Source organism: Mustela putorius, unplaced genomic scaffold (assembly GCF_011764305.1).
Source record: "Mustela putorius furo isolate JIRA1106 unplaced genomic scaffold, ASM1176430v1.1 tig00537227_pilon_pilon_pilon, whole genome shotgun sequence".
Taxonomy (NCBI): Eukaryota; Metazoa; Chordata; class Mammalia; order Carnivora; family Mustelidae; genus Mustela; species Mustela putorius.
This window is the reverse complement of record NW_025422368.1, coordinates 33,612,098-33,638,838: the sequence shown is the minus strand read 5'-3', so window position 1 is coordinate 33,638,838 and position 26,741 is coordinate 33,612,098. Positions and strand designations below refer to the sequence as shown.

At 40.6% G+C, this 26,741-nt stretch overlaps 1 protein-coding gene across 3 annotated transcripts in view; it reads right to left on the bottom strand.

Annotated features, from left to right (window-relative positions):
- Positions 1–26,741, bottom strand: part of GUCY2C (guanylate cyclase 2C) — a 131,322-nt gene that overhangs the window by 12,846 nt on the left and 91,735 nt on the right. For all 3 annotated transcript variants that reach the window (XM_045073420.1, XM_013057870.2, XM_045073421.1), the window contains 11 exons: positions 21,701–21,782; positions 18,733–18,838; positions 15,703–15,765; positions 15,082–15,153; positions 14,503–14,607; positions 9,735–9,821; positions 8,498–8,630; positions 5,962–6,099; positions 5,108–5,196; positions 3,419–3,510; positions 314–472 (listed from right to left, as the gene is read on the bottom strand). In XM_045073420.1, the coding sequence (XP_044929355.1) occupies positions 314–472; positions 3,419–3,510; positions 5,108–5,196; positions 5,962–6,099; positions 8,498–8,630; positions 9,735–9,821; positions 14,503–14,607; positions 15,082–15,153; positions 15,703–15,765; positions 18,733–18,838; positions 21,701–21,782 (1,126 nt within the window). The remainder of the gene's footprint in view (positions 1–313; positions 473–3,418; positions 3,511–5,107; positions 5,197–5,961; positions 6,100–8,497; positions 8,631–9,734; positions 9,822–14,502; positions 14,608–15,081; positions 15,154–15,702; positions 15,766–18,732; positions 18,839–21,700; positions 21,783–26,741) is intronic.

Here is a 26,741-nt window from a genome sequence, read left to right as displayed (position 1 = left end):
CCAAATGAAGCATGGGTTCAGAATAAAATAATAATTAACACAAGTTAAATATAAAAGTCAGACATCTCACCAACTGAGCCACCCAGGTATCCCTCTTCTAGATATTTAGAGTACAAACCAGACCAAGTTTTAACAAAGTATTTTTTTTAAACTCAGTAATTTGCTAAAAAATGTGTAAAAGGGAATGATCCTATATACATATAAAGGAAAAAACAATATTAGACAAAGATGCTGATGCTTTCTTTCTGCTTGAGGGAGTAAGGCAGACCTGCGGAATCCTGTGAAACTTACCAGGCAGGAGGACTTGCCTTACCTTGGGAGCAACATAAAATTAAGTCTGTCGGCTCTGTCCCTCTCTGCCTTGTACAGCTGGGTCCTTTCCTCCACCAAGTGTTCCAGATTCCGAGAATAGAGCTGCAGACGTCGGATTAAAGTGTCCATATAACTTTCACTTTTCTGGTCGTGAAATAGGCTGTATGTGGTAATAGATAAAGAGCATAAACATCCAGCAACACAGTGGGAAAATATGATACGACAGTTAATGGAAGAAAAAAAATAAAAATGGCCAACACACATTTAACAAAATCAACCTCTGGAAAAATCAAATAGAAATAGATGTAAGGTTTTTCTTTTTTTCTTTTCTTTTCTTTCTTTCTTTTTTTTTTTTTAAAGAAAACCAAATGTTAGAACAATGGTAATCAATGGAGGTAAGGAGGTAAAACATACACTATGACCTTTCTGGAGGGACGGACTGGCAAAATGTGTCATGAACTTAAAATGGACACACACTGATCAGTCCACCAGCGCTACTTCTAGGAACTATCCAAAGGAAGCAACAGGAATGTGCTGAGAATTAGCTACATGAGAAGCCGCAGCATTCTTTACAATAACAAACATATTAAGGAAAAATGGCAAAATGGCAAAAATGATTGTTTTTAACTTCTGAAAACCAGTGGTCATCTACTGACAAATGGGTAATGTTTCTTCTTTCTTGTTTGCTTAAACCTGTTTTCTGAAATTTTAATAATTTACAGTACAGGGAGAACTTTTTTTTTTTTTTTTTTTTTGAAGATTCTAGCAGTGGTAAATGCAACGATAAGAGAAGGATCAAGAAAAGCAAAGCCAAGGGGTGCCTGTGTGGCTCAGTCAGTTAAGCATCTGCCTTCAGCTCGGGTTGTGATACTGGGGTCCTTGCATCGAGCCCTGCATTGGGCTCCCTGCCTCACTGGAAGCCTTCTCTCCCTCTCTCTCCTTCTGCTGTTCTTCCTGCTTATGCGCTCTCTCCCTCTCTTTCTCTCTCCTTCTGTCAAGTAAGTAAATAAAATATTTAGAAACAACAACAACTCTGAGCCTTCTATTACCTCCTTAGAACAGAGAGCTGGGCTCCCATAGCAAAAAACCCAACTTGAATGATTTGTTAGGCCAAGGAGACTTAGACCAGATGCTAGCTTTTGGCAACGCCAGGCAGGTCTTGGCGCAGGGCTTGTCGGGATGTACACTGAGTGCCCGCAGGGTTGTTCAGGATCGAGATAATGTTTATAACATAAATGGTGCCATTGAATGGGCTGAATAAACCCTACCACTTACTATTACAGCAACAATTCTAAGTTACTACTTCCAAGCTCAAGGAGAAGATGGCCTCCGTCATAATCCCCTGGGTGGGGAGGGGTGTTTGTTAAAAATTCGATAGGTTTCTGAGTCCTACCACAGACCTAAATGACTGGAAACCACTAAGCGTGGGATTGTGAAATGGTGTTTTTTAACAAGTTCCCCAGGGGTCCTTCCTTGAGGCTGGTATAGCATCTAGTCTGGTAAGGGAGCAGGTGTAAAGGATGAAGATAGATTACCATCCTTCGTGATGAATTGATTCAATTAAAACAGTTTTCTCAACCTTGACTGCATATTTTAATCACTGGAGAAGCTATTAATCCTCCCGATGCCAGCCTGCTCCCTAGAGCAATGACATCAGACTCTCTGGGGCAGGACTCTGGCACTGGTTTTTTTAACCCCCACCCCACCCCACCCCAGGCCATCTCGGGGTGCAGCCAACTTTGAGAACCACCCTATTCAAGGCCAAGTACTGGGGGCCCAGTTTATCTTCGTGAGTTTACATTTCATCTGTCACACATACAGTCTCATTTGATCTCAGTAAAAGGTCTGCGAAAGAATGAAAAATGGGCAAGAATTACATCGTTTATTACTTTCTGCTCCTTTCACACAAATGAAAGATTAGATGTACCAATCAATGACCACCCTTCCATGATTTCACTCGACTTCATCTCAGATCTGGGCTTTTCGGCTCATTAAGTATCTGAATCTTTGACTTAATGACAACTATGGAGAATTAGAGCTGAAAGGAATTGCCAAAATCGTCCTATTCAAATACGGTTTTACTAATAAGAAAACTGACATCCAGTTAGGGTAAGCATTTTGCTCAATGTCCCACAGTAAGCTACTATTAGATCCTAGTCTAGAAATCAGAACTAATGTTACTTCACGGTTATTTTTCTCACTCTGCACTGTATATAACTGAAACATGGAAAATCTAGAATTGAACTTTACTGGGTAATTGTGTGCTTTTTTGTTTTTGTTTTTGTTTTGGATCCTGAATTATAATCTGATTCAGGGCATAAGTCTTAAGTATCAAAGGTCAAAGTTGCTGATTTTAACATCTTAAGAAACTTCTTGAGCTTAAGAATTATTCAATGGCTTTGCAGATTCATAGGGTCAGGGAACTTATTTACATTTAAAGATTTTACTTATTTATGAGAGAGAGCATGAGCACACGAGTAGGGGGGGAGGCAAAGGGAGAAGCAGACACATTTCTGAGCACAGAGCCAGACACGTTGGGGGGAGGGGAGGGCTTTATCCCAGGACCCTGGGATAAAGACCTGAGCCAAAGGCAGATGCCTAACCAACTGAGCCACCCAGGTGCCCCAGGGAACTATATTTTTAACAGACATATTTATGATCAGTCAGAATTTATTTTTTAATCAGGCAAGAGCTGCTCTCGAGTATTTAACTTTTCAAGTGATTATTCCATGAGAAAATGGTTTGTCCCCATCTCCTTGTATTTTTTTTTTTTTTTTAAGATTTTGTTATTTATTTCACAGAGAGAGAGAGAGAGCAAAAGAGGGAACACAAGCAGGGGGAGTGAGAGAGGGGGAAGCAGGCTCCCTGCAGAGCAGGGAGCACAATGTGGGACTCAATCCCAGGACTCTGGGATCATGACCTGAGCCGAAGGCAGACACTTAATGACTGAGCCACTCAGGTGCCATCCTTGTAATTTTTTTGAGACCGGTGTTGTGGCCTGAGACTTTTCATTAGAACAGGCATTCCAATCTAAGGTGCCACTGAATGCCAACTCTTATTAGAAAAATCTGAAATTAGTAAGGAAATTTGAAAGTTTCGATAATACCCAAATATCTTGGCCAGTGTAGACTCAATTTTCTTGAAATCTGGTCTCTTCTCTGGATCTTCCTCCCAGCAGTTTTTTACGAGTAGATAGACCTGAAAGAAAGAAGGGGTGGTCTGGCTTAGGGGGCAGCATCCAATCCTACTGCCTTCCCTCCATGGGAGTAGTTGATGCAGGGAATATTTGCAAAATAATTCAGCTCTGACAATGAGGATGAGATTTCTGAGTTCCCCTGAGTCTGTCTCTGCCCGGCCTGCCCCCCACCCCGCCCCACCTTGCCTCACTGTTCTAATAGAACGAATGGAAGGAGGCATTTCCCCCCTGAAAGGACATGTGACAAAAACTACAGATCTCTCAGTAAGAACTACAAAATGGCTGTTTTCCCACTAGAGTGGTCTAGTTCAGGTGTTAAACATACACACATCCTAAATTAATGAAAAATGTGATTTGGACCAGGCTAGATTATTGGGAGAGACAAAATGCTTTACATTTGCAAGGTTTCTGTTGCCAAGGACAATAAATTGTTGGGGTTAGTGGGTACGTGGCAGTGATTCTTATAGGAGGCTCTTCCACAAGGGTTTATATGGGGAATCATGTAGGAAGGTTTCCAGTTTCTTATGCCCAGACCCTGCCTCAGAAGATTCTGACTTCCAGTAGTTCTTCTGTGTCTGAGTCAACCACGGTCCGGAATCAGATGACCCTCTTTCTGACCTACCAGCAGGGTCAATAGTAACCTAACAATACCTCACTATGTCTGTGTCATTCACTTCACTCTGTCTCATCATGTGTCACTTTATCATCTCATGTCAACACAAGAAGGATGAGTACGGTATAAAAGAATATTTTTGAGAGAGAGAGACCATAGTCACATACCTTCTGTTTCACTATATTGTTACAATTGTTCTATCATTATTGTTGTTGATCTCTTACTCTGCTTGATTTATAAACTAAACTTTACCATAGGTATGTATTTGTAGGGGAAAAAAAGAACAGTATTTATAGGACTCAGTGTTATCCGTGGCTTCAGGCATCCACTGGGGGTCTTGGAATGTATCCTGTTTCTAGATGCTAACATATCCATTTGTAAATCAGTAGGTAGGATTTACAAGCCTAATAAGGGTGTCACACGGATATCTTGATCTTTTAGGTCCTAAAAATTGAGAATGTGATACGGGTTTCAGGAGCCAGCTCTTTCTTGAGTTGGGAGAGGTGAGAAAGGACGGGGAGTGTGGCAGGCTGATAATGGTACCCAAAGGGAATGTCCCAGATCTGGCCTCTGGAGCCTGTGAATATCACCTTATTTGGAACAAGGATTTTTGAAGATGTGATGAAGTAATGGGCCTTGAGATGGGAACCTTACTGTGGAGTATCTTGGGAGGTACCTGCAATCCCATGAATCCTTGCCCACGGGGGAAGTGGAGGGAGATGAGACCAAAGAAGAGATAAGATTGTAACCATGGAGGCAGAGATTGGAGTGTTGGGGCCACAGACCAAGGAATGTCAGTAGCCCCCAGAAGCTCCTGAAAGAAGAAAGGAATGGAATCTCCTCCAGAGCTTCTGGAGGAAGTATGACCCATTTCAGACCTCCGGCCTCCAGAACTATTAGGCAATAAATCTCAGTTGTTTTAACCCACCGAGTTGCTGGCAATTTGTTAGAGCAGCCCAGAAACTCGTGTAGGGGGAGGCACTCACTTCGAGTTCTTTTTCCTCTGCCGTTTCTAGGAACAGATCTGGGCGGAAGGGCTTTACTCCGTAGGCATTCTCCACTCTGAAAATCTTCTCTGATGGGATGAGAATAATTGAAATTACAAGAAAGAATGCAGCGTGAAACACAGTAGCAGCAGCCAGACTGAGTTGGTCCCCGCCCCGCCCCACAGCCATGGGTGCCCAGGGTGAAGGTCACAGAGCCAAGGCCAGCATTCCAAAGGATGACTGCGCCACCAGGTAAAGGGGTCCGATGCCCACTTAAACCTGGGAGGTTAGCTTAAGTTAAGGTTACTAAGCCTTTAAAATGTAACTCAGATACCACCTTTAGCAGTTTCCCCTGAGACCCTAGCCCTCCCTCCCTCCATCCCTTAGACACCCACCCTCCAGAGAGTCAAGACCCGGGACGTAAGTGCTCAGTGAGTAAGCAAGGACTGGATGAAAGCGAGGAAGCATTTGCCCCCGCGCTGAAAGGACATGTACAAAAACTATAGATCTCCTCTCAGTAGGAACTGCAACACTTATGTCCCACTAGAGTGATCTAGTTCAGGTGTTAAACAGACACATGTCTTTTGTTAGACTCAGAAGGGAAGGGGGCGGGGACTATAAAGAGCGTCTTTAACTGACAATAATAATACTGCCAGTGACAACACCTGGCATGTTACACTCTTCCGAGCGCTCTAACATTCACACTGTTGACCCCTCCGAGGCCCTGTGCTACGTGCAGGGCAGATATGCCGTCAATTCTGCAGATGAGGGGACTGAGCTGTGGTCACAAAGAGGTGAGGTCAGCCTGGAATGCAGGCTCCCTGAGAGCGCAGATGAATGAGTTCGACTCCTACCGTTCTGGTCCCGGCAGCTCAACGTGTAGAAGGTTTCTCTACGCAGGATGATCTCCTGGGCAATGATCCCGTAGCTGTACACGTCTCCTTTTTGGGAGATGTTGGCTTGGCGGAGGTGCTCCGGGGCTGTCCACAGGTCTGTGCATTCAGCATTGAGATTGCAAAGTCAAGGGAGATGAGTGGCCCATGGGTCTCCAACCCACTTTTGTTCTTTAAGTCTCTGTAACATGTACCCTGAATCCGAGTGGCCTTGAATTTATATGTCCCAAACTTTGGGGGAGTTTATGCTAATGCTGGTGACAGTGGTGGGGCGGGGGGACACACACCCTTGCCTTTTAAGTGGACTATGAAATGTCAGGATTTGGGTGAGGTCACCTAGCAATGTCTTCCACAAAACTTCTGGGATCAAAGTGCCGAAAACCCTCCAGCCTACCTAGAGCAGCTCCTGGGGTACAGGAAGTGCTCGGGAAATATAGGTAGAACGAGAGTGGTAGAATATGAGCAGCTGAGGATTTAATAGCTTTTGGGGCATACATCTATGAAAACCTTCATAAATAAAAAATATATAAATTTATATGTTTTTATTGTAAAATATAAAATGCATTTATATATTTTGTGTCGTAAAAATATTATGTTTAATATATATGAATGCATGTTTAAACACATTTAAATATAGAGCCTATCACTGATCTTTTGCAGATGGGACCTATTGGCAGCCTCTAAATCCACCATTGCTCACAGATGTGTTTTCCTGGATTCCCAAGGTATCCTTTAAAAAATAATTCATGCAATTTGGATGCCTGGGTGGCTCAGTTGGTTAAGTGTTTGCCTTTGGCTCAGGTTATGATCCCAGCGTTTGGGGATCGAGACCCGAGTCAGGCGCCCCGTTCAGCCAAGAGTCTGCTTCTCCCTCTGACCCCCACCCCACTCGTGCTCTCTCTTTTTCTCATAAAAAAAAAATAATAATGCAAACGATTTTCTCACATTTTGTGCCTGCTACTTCTGAACACTTCCCATGTAGTTCACTTTACACCAGTGAAGCGCTTCTGTGTTCCATGCTTGGTTCCTACAGACACTTGGGTTTTGAACCCTATTACATAGCTTATTTAGTAACAATAAGGGCATACCATTAACTTTCCTCCATCCCATGTAAATTTTCTAGGATCACCTAGCTAGCTCCTTCTAAACTTCTTGCGATTCCTGTCTTCAGCGGTTTCAATGAAAAGAACCTATGGACCCATGTTGTGAGGTGCAGCGGCACGCCTGAGCTGAAGCAGGTTTTCCTCATTTGGTTTGCCATCTAAATGTTCACTACCTTTTTGAATTTATGTCTCCTTAATTTAGGTGACTTGTGATTCCTATACGATTGATCCTAATGGTTTGGGGTCATAGGAAAGGCAAGTAGATCTACATGTTAACATTTCAGGTAACCAACAGCACAGACAGGTAGGTATAACTGGCTGGTGTTCAAGAGAAGAGCATCTGACCAGCAATCCATCTGATTTTGTGTTGTGGTGAGTCCCTAATGAAGGAGATTTGTTCCTCCACATGTAGATACTTATGAAGGATTTACTGGAGTGAGTCCAATGTCATGCTCGATGTGACTGAAGAACTAAGAGAATTGTAATTTTTCTTTCACTTATTTGTTTTTTAAAATTAATTTATTTTCATTTATTTATTTTAAGTGGGCTCCATGCCCAATGTGGGGCCCAGTGTGGGGCTTGAACTCCTGACCCTGAGATAAAGAACCGAGCTGAGTTCAAGAGTTGTACGCTTAACCAACTGAGCCGCCCAGGTGCCCCATGATTTTTCTTTTATGAAGGGAAAACTGAAGGATTGCCAAAGAAAATTAGAAACAGAATTTAAGTTTTGGATCTAGGTGGTATTTTAAGGCATTATATATGAGTGCTAGATTTCTGAGGCTGTTTGACCCTGAGTTATAGTAAAAACTGGATAAATATTCAACATGAAAGACCCTATAAACACTGCAAATCACTTTGCTTTGTGTTACTTTTTTTGATGCTTATTACAACCCAGAAAGGGATAGGTAAGAATAATTTTACTAGTAAGAGGGTTTTTCCCCCTTATCATTATAATTTCTTATCATTATCACAGATAAATGAATGAGAGTTTGGAAATAGGTCTTCAGCCTTGAATTCTATCTTCCTGGGCAAATATCTTGGGCTCTTGGAGCTTCAATTCTGTCTCCTACAAAGGAAGAGGTTGATTTCTATGTCTCTTAAGACTCTAACCTTGTCTATTTTTTCACCCAGTTCTGCTTCCACAGCCAGTAATTTCTTGGTGATTTCCTCCCTGATAATCAAGAACCACACAGATGAAGGAAACCCACAGAGAGGGTTTGCTCCACTCAAGAAGGACTTGTTGGAAACAGACAAGGGTGAAGTGTTGGAGGACCAGCCAGCTCTTTCCTCCTGTGGCTCCAGGTCTTTATTTTCTGACCAGCATCAACACCCCTTACATGGACTTGTGAGAATTTTTTTCAGGGAAACTAGTAAAAATGTCATTCATTACAGACCTTTTTTGGGAGGCAAAATGGAATTGCAGCCAAAATCAGTGATCTTCACCACCATTCTACTGTCTACCACACAGTTGGTGGACTTCAGGCGGCCATGGACTTCGGTCTTACTAGAGTGCAGGTATGACATACCCTGTAATTTTTCGGATAACAGGGAGACAGATAGGACACTCTTCAGCTTCTTGATTATTTAAAGAAAGAAGTGACATTCTGAAACCATTTCAGCATGCCGATAGAATCACATGACCAGATTTTAAATTTAGTTCCCTTAATTTTACTTTAAAAATACTAATGCCTTCCTATTTGCCTCAGCATTGCATCTTAAGAGGCCATTGTCTAAAGACTGTGGTTAAATGGTTACATCTAATATGAAACAAAGTGTTGATCCTAATTTTTTTTTTAAGCATTTCTGCTGACCACTTATTCCATCTGTGATCGTGGGTGTATCTCTGGTCTTCTACTTCAGTTAAAAAAATATGAATAATACATCCTTGCCTTTCTGAAAGGATGAGCTAGGCTTGTTATGTTTTAAAATATATTTGGTCTCTTTCTATTTTGAGAGAGTCTGTTTCTTTCAGTTATGAAAGGGGAAGTCCTCCCCTCCACCCCACCCTAGGTTTTCCGGCTGCGGTGTTTCCCTCTGGTGGCCAGATGTGTCCTTGCAGAAATTGGTTTTCAGCCTGGATCTCAGGAATGAAAAGTGGCAAAGAGGGTGGGGATTCTATAATGTTTTAAAAAATGGATTCTGATCCTAGATGACTTTAAGGCGATTTAAGACTGTATCGAACAGCTCAATCTTGGGACGGATTTTTCTTCATTCTTGAATGAGGTCCTGGTCACTGCTATCCACTTCCTTTTTCATATCTTATCTGGGAATATTCACGTTCAAAGTCATTATTGCCTTGTGCAAGAGGGTTGCCTGCCCTTAACAGAGTCTTGTAAAAAGTTGAATATTGATTTTGCTTTCTAGGAAGTCTAAGAAAATGAGTGCCCCAAACTCAGAGAAGAAAAAATATGAACATAAAAAGTAGAGCTTGTGTATAGAACATTTACTTGTACTAAGCATCATACGAAGCACATGCATTATTTACAAAATCCTCACAACAACCCTCTGACATAGGTTCTATTTTTATTATCATTTTACAGGTTAAGAAACCAATGCTCAGAGAGGTTGAAAGCCTGCTAGATCTGTTTTCCTTTTTCATTTTCATAAACTTCATGTTTGCAGGTCTCTTACCTTAGCAATATCATACAAGACCGAGATCTTAAACTCCCAATCCATGAATGTACCATCGGGGTAGGAGATGGTGTCATTTAAAACTTCCTGAATGACAGAAAAAGAAAAGAAGTTGTCGCAAGGAGGGATACTGTGGAGAGACGGTTAGAGGTTAATAATGATCTAATCACGGGGACCTGGGGCTCAGAAACAAACTGAAAAAACTCTGTCACCCTGGGTTTCTTAAAATGTATTTCTTTTCTTCCCTATGAAACATCGGGCGGCTCTCACAGCAATGAAATGAGCAGGAGATACCCCGAGTACCCCAAATCCTGGTTCTTCTACCTGCCAGGGATAAAGGAATGAGCAGACACCGCCTGGAACGTGGGTTGTTGGTCCAATTCGCAGGTGGCTGGGCTGCAGGGTCTTGCTCACTGAAATCCCACTAGTGTGTTTTAACCAGGAATTGCTATTCAGGAATCCCTTCCTTAGGCTTATGTTCTATGACCAGTTGCATCCATTAGCTTACAGCCCTAAGTTTTCTTTACGTTTACCAGGTCTCCTGTCAATAAGAGTGAGATCTTGTATTTCGCATGCATTGTTTCACCTAGAATTTTGCACTCACCATTTTAATACGACGATGGTTCTATCAAGATACAGGGTTTTAGCCAAGATATTAATTATTCTTCACAGTAAAACTCGAACAGCCAAACAATAGCTCCATCTGACCTTTAGTTTTAACTCAGACACTGCACCAATAATTTCCAAAGAAGGGGCCAAAGTCATTAATCATTTCAGATAAGGCTGCCTTGGCTGTGGGTTCCAGGCCAGGCTAAGGGAGGGAAATTAGGAGCAGACAGACTTTAAAGTAATTCTTTCCCTTAGCACCTGACATATTTTGTATTTTTATTTATGATCTTTTCTTCCTATGAAAATGTAAACTCTGTGATAATCTTTGCTCTGTATCTGCAATATCTAGACCAACGTCTGGCATGAATAGATGGCTCATAACTATGTGTTGCCTAGATGAATCAATTGTTCCTAATAAGGTTAGCCAACGTGTTGTATATTTATGAGACGGGAAGCATATTGTCTTTATCTAGGGAGAGACTGGTCCATTTGTTTTCTCATAAAAGTAGTTTCGGATGGGATTTGCCATGGATGGAAGCCTAAAGGGATTATGTTAGGGAAGGAACTATAAAATTTGCATCGGCACAGCCTTTGCTATGAGATTCAAGACACAAAGGAGTGACTTCCTGGAGAAGGGTCTGCTGTCTGCTCCCAACATGAGTTAGCAATGCCACAAGGGGGCCTAGGACCGCTCAGGTAATAGTCTCTTCCTACTTTAGGGCAGAGCGCCGAAAAAGGCTACCTAAATATTGACTGGGCATTTTAGGGATTAAAAGGCCAAATGAAACCCTTGACTAAGCCCTGTGAATTGGTATTCTAAAATTTCATCTCACAGAAATCAAATGAATCAGTTTTGGTCTAGCCCTCCTATGAATAGCATTTCTATAGATGGTCCCTGACTTACAATGGTTCAACTTACAATTCTTCTACTTCGTAACAGTGGTGTAAAAGTGGTATGTATCCAGTAGAGACCATACTCCAGATTTTGAATCTGGATCATTTCCCCTGGGCTGGCAATTCATGATGCTAGGCAGTGCGCCAGCCACTTGATCATGGGGTAAATAACTAATACACTTGCAACCGTTCTCTGCTCATAAAGCCCTCCCGTTTCTCATTTTCAGTACAGTGTTCAGTACATTACATGAGATATTCAACTCTATCATGAACAGGCTTTGTATTCGAAGACTTTGCCCAGCTATAGGCTAATAATGTAAGCATTCTGAACACATTTAAGGTTGGCCAGGCTAAGCTACACTGTTTGGTTGTTTAGATGTATTAAGTGCATTTTTGACTTGAGATATTTTCAACTTAGGATGGTTTTATGGGATGTAACCCATTGTAAATCAAGGAAGCTCTATAATTTTGAAAGACCTGAAGCTGTTATTATTAGGAATGTATATTTATTTTATATCAGCATCAGTTTAAATAATAATTTTCAGCACTGATTAAAATGATCATATGAGTTTTCCATGACCTTTTGATAATGATGTATTATATTAATATTTTTTTCTTTCATAGAATTAACCATATCTGACAATATTATGCTTTTTATACACAACTGGCTTAGAGTTACTAGTATTTTATTTATAACTTTTCCACCTAATTTCATAAATGTGGTTAGTCTTTAATCATATTTTACCATCAAGTTTATGTTAGCCTTGTTGAATATTAAATGAATTTAGAAGATGTTCATTTTTCATTTAACATTAGAATAGTATTTATGTGGACAACAAGAATTATTTTTTGAAGTTTTAAAGAATTAAGTTGAATCTGGTATTATCTATAATGGAAATTATAATTTCTTATATCTTTTTTTTTTTTGGTTAAAGAAAGGTAGACTGTCATGTGCAGCGCCTCATTTGTTGGGAGGTTCTAGCCAGGGAGTGCAGCTATTTGTAAACCCTTGACTGAAGGATGGTCCTCTCCTTTATCGGGGAAGGTTGTTGTCCTCTCTGATGGAGCGTGCAGCTTTGGGAGGGATGCACATGGAATGGTAAGGAAGGAAGGGGACACCTGTCTAGCCAGCCAGATCAGCTGAATCAACCCTGGTGATCAATGGGGTGACAGATGTCACAGCCAGATGGCCCTCACATCCTCTTGTAATATTATTGTCCTAAAGTTTTTAGTTTTTGAGTCAAATTTCCATGATTATTTATATTGCTTCTGAAATTTTTCTTTTTTTTAAGATTTCATCATTTAGATAGTCATGAAGTAATCTTTCACAACTGAAAATACCTTTTTTTCATAGTTTTATTTTTTATTCCCATTTTCACGTATTTTTGTTTAAAAATTTTAATTAGAAGTGGGAGAGGCTTTTATGGGCTTTTTTTTCAGTCAAAGTTCTTATTTAAATTCTAATTAGTTAACGAACAGTGTAATATTAGTTTCAGGTATAGAATTTAGTGATTCAACATTTACATATAACACCCAGTGCTCATCAAAACTCCTTAATCCACATCACCCATTTAACCCATCCCCACCCACCTCCCATCTGGTAACCATCAGTTGATTCTCTACAAAGTCTTATTTTAAAAATCCTCTATTTTAAAACTGGATTATTAGGTTTTTGGGTGTTGAGTTTTAGAAGTTCTTTATAGATTTTGGATACTAGCCCTTTATCAGAGATGTCATTTGTAAATATCTTCTCCCATTCCATAGGTTGCCTTTAATTTTGCTGCTTGTTTCCTTCACTGTGCAGAAGCTTTTTATTTTGATGAAGTCCCAATAGTTTATTTTTGCTTTTGATTCCCTTGCCTCAGGAGACGTGTCTATTAAGAAGTTGTTGGGGCCAATGTCAAAGCTTTTATGTTTTATATTTAAAAAACCTCATGAAAGTAATTTAAAATTCTTTTTAATAATAATTAAACTTTGTAAGTTGCCTTTCCTTAGGCCATAGTTATTCTTCTAAATTTTGCATTGAATAGATTATTTTTTAAAGAGAAAATAGCACTTAGGGCTATTATTTTTTTCCTTTAGGGTAGTTTTGAGTTTATGCCACACATTTTGAAAGCTACTCTACTTTTTTTGTAAATTGAATCAAAGCTTATTTAAAAAAATTCTAAGTAATTAATTTTAAAAATTTATTATTTAAAAATTATATTGTATTGTGACTATTTGGACCTCTTTGAAGTTGCTGCTGCCCCGATTCTTAGTATTATGGCTTTGTTATAGGGCAGACAATGAAGTTATTTTTAAGACAATTAAGAAATGTCTGAATGTAGCCCAAAGGCAGTGACCACACATCCTTGCTTGCTTGGATCCCGTTACAGTTTTTATCTGCTGTTCCAACATAATTGCTATAGTATCCCTTTCCTTCTCAAAGCATTCTGATAAACTATATGGTCACTCTACTCAAAGGTATTTAGAAGACTGAAAGCTCTTGTAACATACGCCTAGAAGGTGCTCAAGGTGACGTGCAAATATTTCCATGCTCTTTGATCCAATTATCCTGGATTCCTTCCTGCTCCTGCCCATTTCCCCATTCCAGTCCTGTTTCTCCTTGAAACCTGACTTCGTTTCTTGTATGTAAATGGTTCTCATGTATGCTTTCTTGTATGTAAATGGTTCTCATGTATGCCTGCCCTTCCGAACTACCCAGCGATTTGATATTCCTAGCTTGAAGCTTTGTTCTTCCCAAGAACTTGGTTCAGTCCTGTCTTACTTGTTCTTTCTGCTTTGGACTTGCTCAACCAGAACACCTGACCACATCTGCCAACTGCTGGGCCACCCTTAATCCCTCCCAAAGGAGAGAAAGGTGGGAATTTAGCCTGTAGCAGAACCAGGACTTATGGACAAGTCTCCGGTGCTTATCTGATGCTATCATAATGACTATCCATTTTTCTCTTAATACAAAAGCAAGTTTGTAAGTATAATAAAATGAATTTAGAGGTACTCACTCACTTTCCCACATCTGTTCTCTGGCTTTTCAATCTACACTCCTATTTTTGGCTTGGTTTTTGTGTTTTGTATTTTGGTAAAGATGTAATAAGACTGGTTGAGAGAGTCTAAGTGATCTAATTGGAAAGCATATGGACCTACCAATTTTCCTAATAATTCTCTGATATTCTTTCACTGGGTAAACAATTTAACATTTCTACTCAATACTGTTTTTCCCATATGGCTGGCCAGTTAGGAAACTGGAAATGATCACGGTTCTTACCCGGAGGGATCCTCTCTCGCAGTATTCGATCACCCCGTAGATCATGGTATCAAGCTTCACTGTGCCGTAGAACTTGGTGAGGTTGTAATAGTCAATCTGAAGCAACTAAGATAATGTGTTTAATTATAAAGCAAGTCAGTCAGAGACCAGGGCCACTGTAAGAATTAATACGCTAATAAGACATGCCCGCCGTCTTTGGGAAGACGTACTGTTCCTGGTATATTGGAATGTCAGCACATTCCTCATGGACACTACGTCTTCCTCAACAGTTTTTCTTTTATCAGCAAGGAGACTGGAAGATGAACCTTTGACAATGCTCTAATAATATCAGGGCCGTTTTCAAGGACATGCTAGTAGATTTCTAATATGTTTTACACCAGTAAACACCACTCTTCAACTTCTGTTGGCAGAATTTTCGACAAGGAGAAGTAGAGTCTCTCCCATTTCTTGGTCTGAGGGTTTTTTTTTTTTTTTTCCTCCATCCCCCATAAGCATCTGTATTCACCGGGGACTTGAGTGCTCGGGAAAGATGGAGTGAAGCTATTTCTCACTTAAGAATTTCAAGTAAGGGACACATACCTTGTTCAATTCTATCTTCTGTTTCTCGGTGAAATTGCCATCGTTGTGCTTGAAATCCTTTAGAATGACTCGCTGCAAAGATCATTTGAATTAAGGAGATAATGTTGTAGCATGACCACTATGTGCATATTATAATAATTTGCTGTGTGTCTATCTTCCCCGCATACTTCAAGCTCTGGAGAGCAGTGACGCGATTTTATTGATATTCACATCCTGGGTGCCTAGCCCCTGGCATAGGCTCAGGTCTGCATGTTTCTTTAAGAACGGTTAAATGAAGAGGGAGGGTCCAGGGAGGAAGGAAGATACAAAACCCCCTTACAGGATTATATCCCCACTGTAGCGGAGCCACGGTGTCATCCTAGGGTGGTTTGGGCAGCTCTCTTTTTCCTTCCTACTCTCTACCCCCCTTAAAAATTTTATTTGTCCTTCAGTTTGTTCAGGACTGTGAGTTTTCTAACTGTGAAGCAGAGCCCTGCCCATCCCTGTGAAAAGCTCCAGAAACAACCCGGTGGGTCAACCCGCACCATTACACGGTCAACGTCAGGGACCAGGGCAACAATGAGCAGAAGGCCTGGAACACAGCCTGACTGAGAGTTCAGAGAAGCAGAGGAGACTAGTCACCTTTTTGTCGTATTTGCACTGTCGGAGTCTCTGAATTGTATCTCGTCTCTTGTCATCATCGATCTGGCACAAGAAAAGACTGATTATTATAGAAACTTTCTATCTTGTCCCATCTACTGCAAAGGCAGAGAAAGAGGCTCTGTTTGGTGGGTTGTTGGTTCACAGTATGCTGGGCAGGCTCCCAGCAACACTGTGACAATTGCCTTGTTTCCCTGTCACTACGCACCTTCCCTCCCCACCAGGGTCTTCCCTCCAGATATCTACCTCTCCTGGCCCGTTCTGCTGGGAATCATAGTCTGTGGCTACAGACAGGTGCTCCCAGAGGAGCCTGTTGAGCCCTTGAGTTTCAAACTCACACCTCAGGGCCCAATTAGCAATGCAAGTGAGGACACTGGGTGGGGTGCCTCAGGGGGCAGCCATCAGCTCTGGGTTTAGCCTCGAGTTGCCAGATCACCTGATTTGTCAAAAGAAGCTGGTAATATGGATTTTCCTATGCCATTTCCCAAATTTTTATATTTGGCAATTAATTTTAAAAGATGTTAAATAGTGAATGAAACAAGATACACACACACACACACACATACCACTGCAGGCTAGATATGGCTCTTGGTCTGCCAGACTTCTGGTGTCAAGGCAGAAAAAAAGATTGAGAACTACAGCATCTTTTAATTTGGTTCTCATAGAAACCTGTGATGTATAATGATACTGGTTCAAACTTACCCCACAGGACCTTTTGAAATGGGAGCAAGATAAACTCTATCAAATTCCAAGCATGATGCCTGGCACAGTGCCGATTCATAAATGTCAGATGTCTTCTCTTCCTCTTCTCATTTTACTAGTGCGCCATATGCGGGTTAAATGACACTAAGTGTCACATACGGGCACGTTAAAATCCGAGCTCGCTGCCTTGTCTCATATTCTTTTTTCTGGGCCCTCGATTAGGTTATTTAAACCATTTGAACCTCAGTACTTTCTCTGAAAGAAATTCTAACTGACACAGATATTGGGCATCAAACATAACAAAGTTTGTGAATTTTTTTTTTTTTTTTGCAAATTTAGGTATTTTATCCTCAAATGAGTTATTTTCATCATTGATTTCATCTGTCACTCTTCCCTTTGACCTTTCTCACTTCTCTCCGTGTCTGGCTGCTATGGTTTTCTGTCCCTTTCTGAACTCGTACAGGGATGTAGTCTTTCTCATCCCATTCCTTGGTCTTGTTTCCTTCTCTCTGCCTTCAGCATGCACCGGGCACTTGAACCACTTCCTGTCTGGTGGTGTGGCATTTCCCCTCTGGCTGACCTTCTTGGGCTTTCTCCCTGTTCCACCTGACTCACAGCACTGGAAAACCTCTCCTGACAGCTCGTCCTAGTCCACATGCTTCCCAGCTTGCCTGAAACAGCGTGACCGTGACTCCCCATGCCCCGAATCACCTCTCAGGTCCTAAGCTTATTGTCCCAAAGACTCTCTTGGGCAGGTGACTGGCTAATCTGATGAATTAGTGCATAAAAGTTCTGTAATGTCTGATGAGGGATGGATGGGTTCTATGTCTAGGAATATCTATATTTGAAGAAAACAGACACACAGTATTTTAGGCTTCACTGAAAAGAACAATTATGAAATGTGGGCTTTGAGGCAGCAGGGGAGGCTCATGAGGAGGGGAGGCACAGCTGGATGTATGCGGAGGTGGGCCACGTGGGAGCCCATCCTGGTCCCATACCAGAGATGGAGGAGCACGCACTTCTTCTAGAGGTCTCCTTCCTGCTTCCGGGGGTACTGCCAGTTCATCACTTAGGTCTAGAAATTCTCCCTCGGGGAGTCCAATAATGTTATGGTCATTTGCACCTTTCTATGAATTACTGCAGGATGGATTTTATCCTGATGCTTGCCTGAGGTAAAGTGGTCTTTGCAAATAGGAGTTTTATGTGTGAGGTTCCCAGCGCCACAGAGGGTCATTCAGAACAGAGCATTATTGGCGACAAGGGAGACCTAGTCCTGGTACAGCATGAGGGGCTCCTAGTTCTTAGAGGATGACTTGTAGGGGACGGATGGAGTGCCAGGAGCTATGCACACACCCTACCCAGGCTGCAGTTTTTCTTTTGCTGATTTTAGGCAGGGAGGCAACTCAAGTCACACTCTCCTGTTGACTTGGCCCTGAGCTGGGGAACCCCGCTATGCCCTTCATGTGGAGGTGCTGGGTCTCCTTCTTCTCTTAGTGTGCTTTGGTATAAAAACTCTGTAAGAATATGGTGAATGGTAGGTTTTAGGATCTTAGACTTCACAGTGAGACACACTAGGTTCAAACTATGACCACGTTCTCCAGGTTCTAACCCTGTTACCTCACAGGGCTTGGGGGAAGACAAAACGGGTCTAAGAAGGGTTCAGTAAGTGTCCACTCTTATTATTTGCAGTAATCCTGTTCATCCTGCACTGCTTTCTAACCCCACATCCTTTGGTTTCCTCATCAGCAAAGTCGTGATAAAATGTAACTCGTGAATTCCTTGTGGTAAGCACCGCAGATGGGACCACTGGGCTCCAGCACTGGCTGCCCTGAAGGCAAGTGATTACTCCTGGCTGCTGTTGCATGTCCTGGCCGAGGGAGATGCAGACAAATGTCAGCAGAGGCCTTTTTCTTCCACGGCCAGCAAGATAAGCCATACATCCTTAGCATGGGCAGAGTCGCAGCCAAGGCTTAGGGGAGCACAAAAGCTCTGTCCGTTTCTACATTGCTTCCATGACAAATGCACACCATATGCATTTCCCTTCTGCATCAGAGGCAAAGAGGAAGTAACACACCAAATCTCGGCCTCCATGAAGGGTTCATTGGATCCACCAGCTGACATTTAGGGCACTGGAGGATCAAAGGGAAGACGGGAAGCTAAGAATCAGAAAATGTCTAAGTCTTAGATTCCTAAGCAATTCCAAGCAAATGATCCCTGCTTGGCCCATTTCTTACTGTGCTACCAGTCTTGTCAAATACCTGGCAAGTTGCACCAGCCCTAGGATGCCTCAACAGGTGAGGTTTGCCTTACCTTCAGGCTAATTTGGTTGGTCTCATTGGTCTCCAGAGGAAAGATGTTTTCAGGAGGAATGTGGGACCATTTTTTCTGACGAAGTTCATATTCTTTTTTATATTTTCTGTGAGAGGAACAGAACCAGTCAATAGGTATTTATTAACATTCATGTCATTTAGCTTCTGGACACTAAGAGAAATTTACAACCCTGATTTTCTCAGGTAGATATGTGGTGAGAGTTGTTAGCCCAATGGTATGACTCCGTGTTCTCCAAACTGGTGAATGCTGACCATTAGGTCAGCTGTAAGGATTTCTGATGATGGTTTATTTTTTTCTTCCTTCCTTCCTTTCTTTTATTTCTTTTCTTTCCATTTCATTTCATTGTCTCCGTCCTTCACTAAGGCAGCCCTTCACTATTACAAAGAATCAGAACAGATGATATGGAAAAAGTAAGGACAAAACAGACACAATTCAAGACTGGTAAGCCTGAAAAGCAAATATGTTAATTTTTAAGCCACCAGAGAATACACTAAATTCCTAAACAATCCTGTTCTTTTTATGCATTTATGCCTTTAAGAAACAAGTATATAAAGAAAATAGAAAAGCACAGAGAAAATGTAACATGTATTTAAGCATTCAAAATGTCACTATTTTACGTGTTTCCCCAGATAGTACAGATAAAGCAGAATTCTTGGGTTATAAGATACACTTACAACTTTGCAGATATGGTCAAACTGTTTCCCAAAGTGGTTATACCACTTCCAGCCTTCCAACATGAGAATTCCCATTTCTTCCAGATTCTTAACATTTGGTATTATCAAACTACTTTTTTTTTTTTTTTACCATTATGATGTATGTGAGATGGTGTTTATTGTTTTGTGTTTCATTTTTTTTTTATTATAGAGAGATTCAATATATTTTCAAATACTTTCAAGCTATTTTATAGAATAGTTATATAAATTCATTCAAAATTTTGCCCATATGTCATAATTTCATGAGTTCCCTATATATTCTACAAAACAGATCTTTAGTCCTTTAGAGTTGCAAGTATTTTCTTCTTGTTTATTGCTCATTTTAACTTTATTGTATAGAACATTTAGTTTTTATTGTGGCTACATTTATTTTGTTTCTTTTATGACTTTTCTTTTTTATCTTAACTGAGAAATATTTTCCCACTTGAGATCATAAAGTCTTTTTCTATTAATGTCCTCTTAGTTTTGAAGTTTGAATTTCACCTTTAAGTCTTTATTCCATTTATAATCCATATGGAGTGAATTCTATATTTGTGTGTGGTTTCAGGTAGGATTTTAATTTCATTTTTTCCATGTTGCAAGCTTACTATACCAACATCATTTCCCAATTGACTTGTAATGTCACCCCTAGCATATTCCAAATTCTCTTGCTTGCTATGTCTGCTTCTGGAATCTGAATTGGCCTCTTTGTCTTTGAGTTTATCTTTGCTTGTTTGCTTATCGTTATTTCACAAACTTCTACCTACGCACCTTCTTAGGTCATTCATGATGCCCTTCTTAATGGATTCTAAGCAGAAATGACTATTTTCTTCCTATGCTTCCATCTAACTCTGAGTATTCCTCTATTAATCACATATAAAGCAGCATATCATTGACCAATGATTATGATCCTGGAGCCAAGAAAGCTTTTGGCCTTAAAGGCTCTCATCTCTTCATTCCAAGAGAATCTACATTCCAAGAGCCATGTGTCATTCATTTGAAACAGAGGTTGCCATAAATCATTCACTACTTTCCATATATAAGCAGTTGTCATGGAAAACTCTAAGGATAACATGTATCTACCAGATCTCCTTGTGGACACACCATTGGGAAGACCTGTCTCTGCCTGTTTCCATCTGTTACTATCTCTCACCTTTGATTTCCCCTCTACCTTAACCTGACACTCATTTGGACTTGGTTTCTGAAGGAACAGCTGCCTCTCTGACTTTGCTCTTGACTGGCTTTATTCTCCTCAAATTTTGGTTTCTGGTTATCTTCAACTAAATGGTCATCATACACAGTATATGTGTATTTACAGCTCAAATTTGGGGTAAGCAGTTACAGCAGTCAAGTTCTGCCTTCAGACTGAACAGAACAATTGACTTCCTTTCTTGGAGAAACCATTACCTGACATATAATAGACTGGACTCTCTCGTGAGACAGTACAGTGCTATACAGATCAAAGTGTGTGACACGAAGAGAAAAATTATTGTCCGGTTCAGTTAGGAAATGGAGGTGATCCTGACAATATAATGGTATGGAAAGTTTTATGTATTTAACATACACAGATTAGTGTAGTGTGGCATTCACCCATTCATTTATATGTTCAACAAATATTTCTGAGTATACACTGTGCCTCTAACACTGTGCCGGGCATTTCCTCTGTCCAAATTGAGTAGAACAACCATGAAATTGAGGGTCAGAAGGCTTGAGTGCTAGTTTCGGTCCTACAGCTACCTGGTGATGTGACACCAGACAAGCCATTGGGTTTTCTGGGTCTCTTTCCCCATGCTACAATGGGAGGTTTGAGGCAGGTGATTTCTGGACTTTTCCAGCCTGAACACTATATAATATAGAGATTTAAATTTCCCACAAAATACCAATAAGACAGCAAAAGAGCTATTTTCACATATAGGATGCCTATTGTATGGTGGTCACTATCCACAGCTTATTTCAAGTTCTCACAACAGTTCGGATGAGGATAGTAACGTGTAATAATACACTAAAACCCCACAACTAGTAAGTCACAGAACTGAGACAGATATGAGTTCAGGAGTCTCAAACTGATCCATTCAATACTATTCTGCCCTTGGTGTAGTCTTTGATGCAGAATGCCTTCATGATCTTAGATCTGTCTAGACACCTTCTTATGAATATACATTATCCTTGAATGACATCAGAATTACCCATCTCCCCGCCCTCCCCCACCCCAGCCCACTCTGTGGACACAGCAAGACAAAGCAGGTGGTGGGTACCTCAGCACCAGAAGAGCAATGAGCAGGAGCAGAACCACAGCTCCTGTGAGAGTGAAGACTGCAATCAACAGGACTTGAGGGCCTGTGGCAGAAAAGACAGTGAAAAATGCATTAGTAAGGAAACACATTGAAAGGAATAAGGAAACACATAAGGAAACACTTGAAAAACATTTCAAAGATTCTAGATGTATAATCTAATTTGAAGAAGGGAGAAGGAAAGAACTTTGAAAAAAAAAACCCTCATCTTTTATGAATCTCTTAATTGGTAATATAGGTCCTGTATCTGTGGTCTCTGAGGAAAACTACCTGGATTATGCTAGGGGAAGTGGTTTAATGTCGGCGGTCCTTAGAGTCTGTACCCTGTGTCTCTTATGGGAATCACCAAAGGTTACAAGAACATGATATAGTTTCCAGTGTGTAAATAGTTTTGGTGGAAACCCACCTGATGTCCTTGAAACCAATATACCTAAGAAGAATTCACAGAGGAAGAAAGAGTCAACTATTTTTTTTAAAAGATTTTATATATTTATTTGAGAGAGAGGGAGAGAGAGAGAAAGAAAGAGGAAGAGAGAGACTCCGCAAGCGGTGGGAGGGAGAAAGACAAGCAGACTCCACTTGCTGAGCGTGGAGACTGATGCAGGGCTTGATCTCACAATCCTGAATCATGACCTGAGCCGAAATCAAGAGTCGGACACTTAACTGACTGAGTCACCCGAGGCCCCAGAGTCAACTATTTTTTTTAATACCAAGCACAATCAGAGGAAAAGACAATCATTGTGGAGTATTAAAAGTCAGTGTTGCCTGCTGGTTCTTCCCAAGGGCTCCTGGGTCATTGACAGAAGTCAATGAAGGATGTAAGTGATTTAATTTATTGGAGCACACGTATGCAGGTGGAGTTGTAAAGATGAAGGAATTTAAGAGACTGACAGAAAGGCAAGTGGAATTCAGGAAAATGGGGATCCAACCCAAGGAAGCATTGAAGCAGAAACTGAAAACGCAGAGGAACAGGCCTAAACTGAGAAGGACAACAAGAGTAAAACTGTACAAGAAAGTCATGGTTCATATATGCTACAATGGACTCTGGTTAGAATAGGAAGTTAGTGAGTCCAAGAAGGAAAAATGGAATGGACTCTAAGCAATAGAGGCTTATTTCGCTTTATATAAATAATAATGATGAAAATGTTACTAATTTTCAACTTACAGAATCAACTTATAGGTAAATGACAGAGAGTTTATATGGCTACCAAATAAATATTATCAGCTATGACAAATTAAAAATACAGGAGAATCTGGGAGGTAGGAAGGAGGTAGTAGGAAGGATAGAGATAGTAATATCTTCCTCTTACCAAGCTGGGAAGCAAGAAGCTTTTATTTTATTTTATTTTTTTAAGATTTTGTTTATTTATGCGAGGGAGAACAAGTGGAGGGAGAAGGAGAGGGAGAGGAACAAGCAGATTCCCCATTGAGCAGGGAGCCCAACATGGGGCTTGGTCCCAGGGCCCTGGGATCATAACCTGAGCTGAAGGCAGATGCTTAACTGACTGAGCCACCCAGGAGCTCCATGAAGTTTTTTATATAGTTTGGTAGAACAATACTAGAAGCTTATGCATATTAACTAAAATTACAAAGGTACCCAATAAATGTACTGACAAATATAACTATATTGAGAAAAGGTTAGAAAAGAAGTAGGGCTGGTGAAGATGAACTAAATCTTTCATCAATACAAGAAATAAACAGATAAGATCCAAAGCTTATGAATAATGAATATATGCATATTATTTATAAATATGCAATTATGAATATATGCATACTATTATACATATAAATTATGAATATTTGAATATTATTTGGAAATATGCAATAAACTAAAGGCAGAAGTGACTCAGAGACCAGATCTGACAAAGGAGGGACCAGGCACACTCACATTCCATTATGAACATTTTTACTATTGAATTTTAACAGCATGTGCATGAATATTTTTCACTAAAAATGTCTCCATGCTTTCTATAAGGGGTGACTTGGAAGGATTTATGCTTTGCTAACTAACATACCCCTTGGCCTCTGCTTCTTATCTTGTTTTCTGCTAAGAGGAATTTTTTTTATTATTATGTTATGTTGGTCACTATACCAGTACATCATTAGTTTTTTTATTTTTTAAAGATTTTATTTATTTATTTGACAGACAGAGATCACAAGTAGGCAGAGAGGCAGGCAGAGAGAGAGAGAGAAAGAGAGGAAGGGAAGCAGGCTCCCTGCTGAGCAGAGAGCCCTATGCGGGGCTCAATCCCAGGACCTGGAGACCATGACCTGAGCCGAAAGCAGAGGCTTTAACCCACTGAGCCACCCCGACGCCCCACATTGTTAGTTTTTGATGTAGTATTCCAAGATTCATTGTTTACATATAACAACCAGGCCTCCATTCAATATGTGTCCTCCTTAATACCCCAAACCAGGGTCACCCATCTCCTCACCTACCTCCCCTGTAAAACCCTCAGTTTGTTTCTTGGAGTCCACAGTCTCTCATGGTTTATCTCCCCCTCCGATCCCCCCCCCCCTCCACTTTTCCCTTCCTTCTCCTAATGTCTTTCATGCTATTTCTTATGTTCCACATTTAAGTGGAACCATATGATAATTGACTTTCTCTGCTTGACTTATTTCACTCAGCATAATCTCCTCTAGTCCCGTCCATGTTGATACAGAAGTTGGGTATTCTTCCTTTCTGATGGAGGCATAATATTCCACGGTATATATGGATCATATCTTCTTTATCCATTCACCTGTTAAAGAGCATCTTAGCTCTTCCCACAGTTTGGCTATTGTGGACATTGCTGCTATGAACATTGGGGTGCATGTAGCCCTTCTTTTTACTACATCTGTATCTTTGGGGTAAATGCCCAATAGTGCAATTCCCAGGTCATAGAGTAGATCTATTTTTAATTTTTTGAGGAATCTCCACACTGTTTTCTGAAGTGGCTGTACTAACTTGCACTCCCACCAACGGTGTAAGAGGGTTAAGGGGGAAATTTTTAACAGTGAAGATGTGAGCTCTGGATTTATCTCTCATCATGGCAGAAACAGATTAGTATTTTGGATTTGGATGAGCATATCTGATGGTGCGAATTCTGATTATCACTGTAATCATCACTCCTATCACTCCCCGCCACCAATGCTATTACCACCACTCTCAAAGTTGGTGCGAGAAATAAATTTCTAGGTATCAGCGATTCTACTCATCAGTCTACTGAAATGACACATCCCCTAGACTACAGCGTGAATTGGTGGAACTGGAGGACTTCTGTCTGCTGGGTCCTCCTGCATCTCAATTCCTATCTACCCCTGACAGCACACACATCTTGTCACACTAAAAATACTTATGATATTTAAATATACTGTATACTATTTAAATATAATGGTTGTTAATTCAACATATTTTTCAGTTTTGCTTGAATTAGTCAAGTCACAGTGGGACATTAGTTCAAAAATTAAGCTTTAGCTGCCTTCTGGTGGCTGCTATGGTTATTACAGTCTATTTAATTAGATTGACAGTGATGGTAAAATGAGTTTATAAAACCAAGTCATACAATCTGATAGTTGGAAAGAATCTTGGAATCAGTTAACAAATCTCCTGATCTGAAGAAGGAAGAAACTCACACTTAGTAAATTGACTAAAATTAATACAGTGTGGCTATGTGTTGAGTAGAAACTCAGGTTTATAGTTATTGTCCTTCCTTCCTTTGTTCCTTTGAAGGCACTTTGTTGGGCAGATGTGAATAAAGAATAGACCCAAAACCACAATGAGATACCACTTCACACCAGTTAGAATGGCTAAAATTAACCAGTCAGGAACAACAAATATTGGTGAGGATGTGCAGACAGGGGAAACCTCCTACACTGTTGGTGGCAAGCAAACAGTATGGAAGTTCCCCAAGAAGTTAAAAATAGAGCTACCCTACGACCCAGCAATTGTACTACTAGGCATTTATCCCAAAGATACAAATGTAGTGATCTGAAGGGGTACCTACACCACAATGTTTATAGAAGAAATTTCCACAATAGCTAAACTATGGGAAGAGCCGAGATGCTCATCAACAGGTGAATGGATAAAGAAGATGTGGTATATATACACAATGGAATATTACTCAGCCATCAAAAAAGAATGAACTCTTACCATTTACATTGACATGGATGGAATTGGATGGTATTATGCTGAGTAAAATAAGTCAATCATAGGAAGATAATTATATCATTTCACTCATATGCAGAATTTAAAAAAATTCATAGGGGAAGAGAGGAAAAACAGAATGGGAAGAAATCAGAGAGGGAGACAAACCATGAGAGACTCTTAATCATAGGAAACAAACTGAGGGTTGTTGTAGGGGAGGTGGGTGAGCGTATGGAGTAACTGGGTGATGGGCATTAAGGAGGGCACGTGATGTGAAGAGCACTGGGTGTTACATGCAACTGATGAATCACTAAACTCTACAACTGAAACTAATGATGTTCTATATGTAGGCTAAGTGAATTTAAATTAAAAAAAAATTAGACCCTAAATTTAAACAGTGTATGGTTTAAAAAATGTGTAAACAAGTAAGTATGATATAAATCTTATGTTAGAAGTCTGGTGGGATGTAAGCAAGATCAATAGCCTCCTGGGATGCTAAGAAGCTTACACAAATGAAATTTAAGTTAAATGTTGAAGATGAGAAGCTTCTCATCTTTAGGGGGAGTGATACATTTTAATCAGAGAGATTAGTATCACTAAGGACACGGGCATAAAGTTGCAAGACTCGTCACCCTCCCTTTTTTTTTCTCTCCCTCTTTTTTTTTTTAAAGATTTTATTTATTTATTTGTCAGAGAGAATGAGAGAGAGAGAGAAAGCGAGAGTCCACAAGCAAGCAGAGGCAGAGGCAGAGAGAGAAGCAGGCTCCCCGCCGAGCAAGGAGCCCAATGAGGGAATCGATCCCAGGATCTTGGGATCATGACCTGAGCCGATCATGACCAGCAGCTTAACTGACTGAGCCACCCAGGTGTCCCTCACCC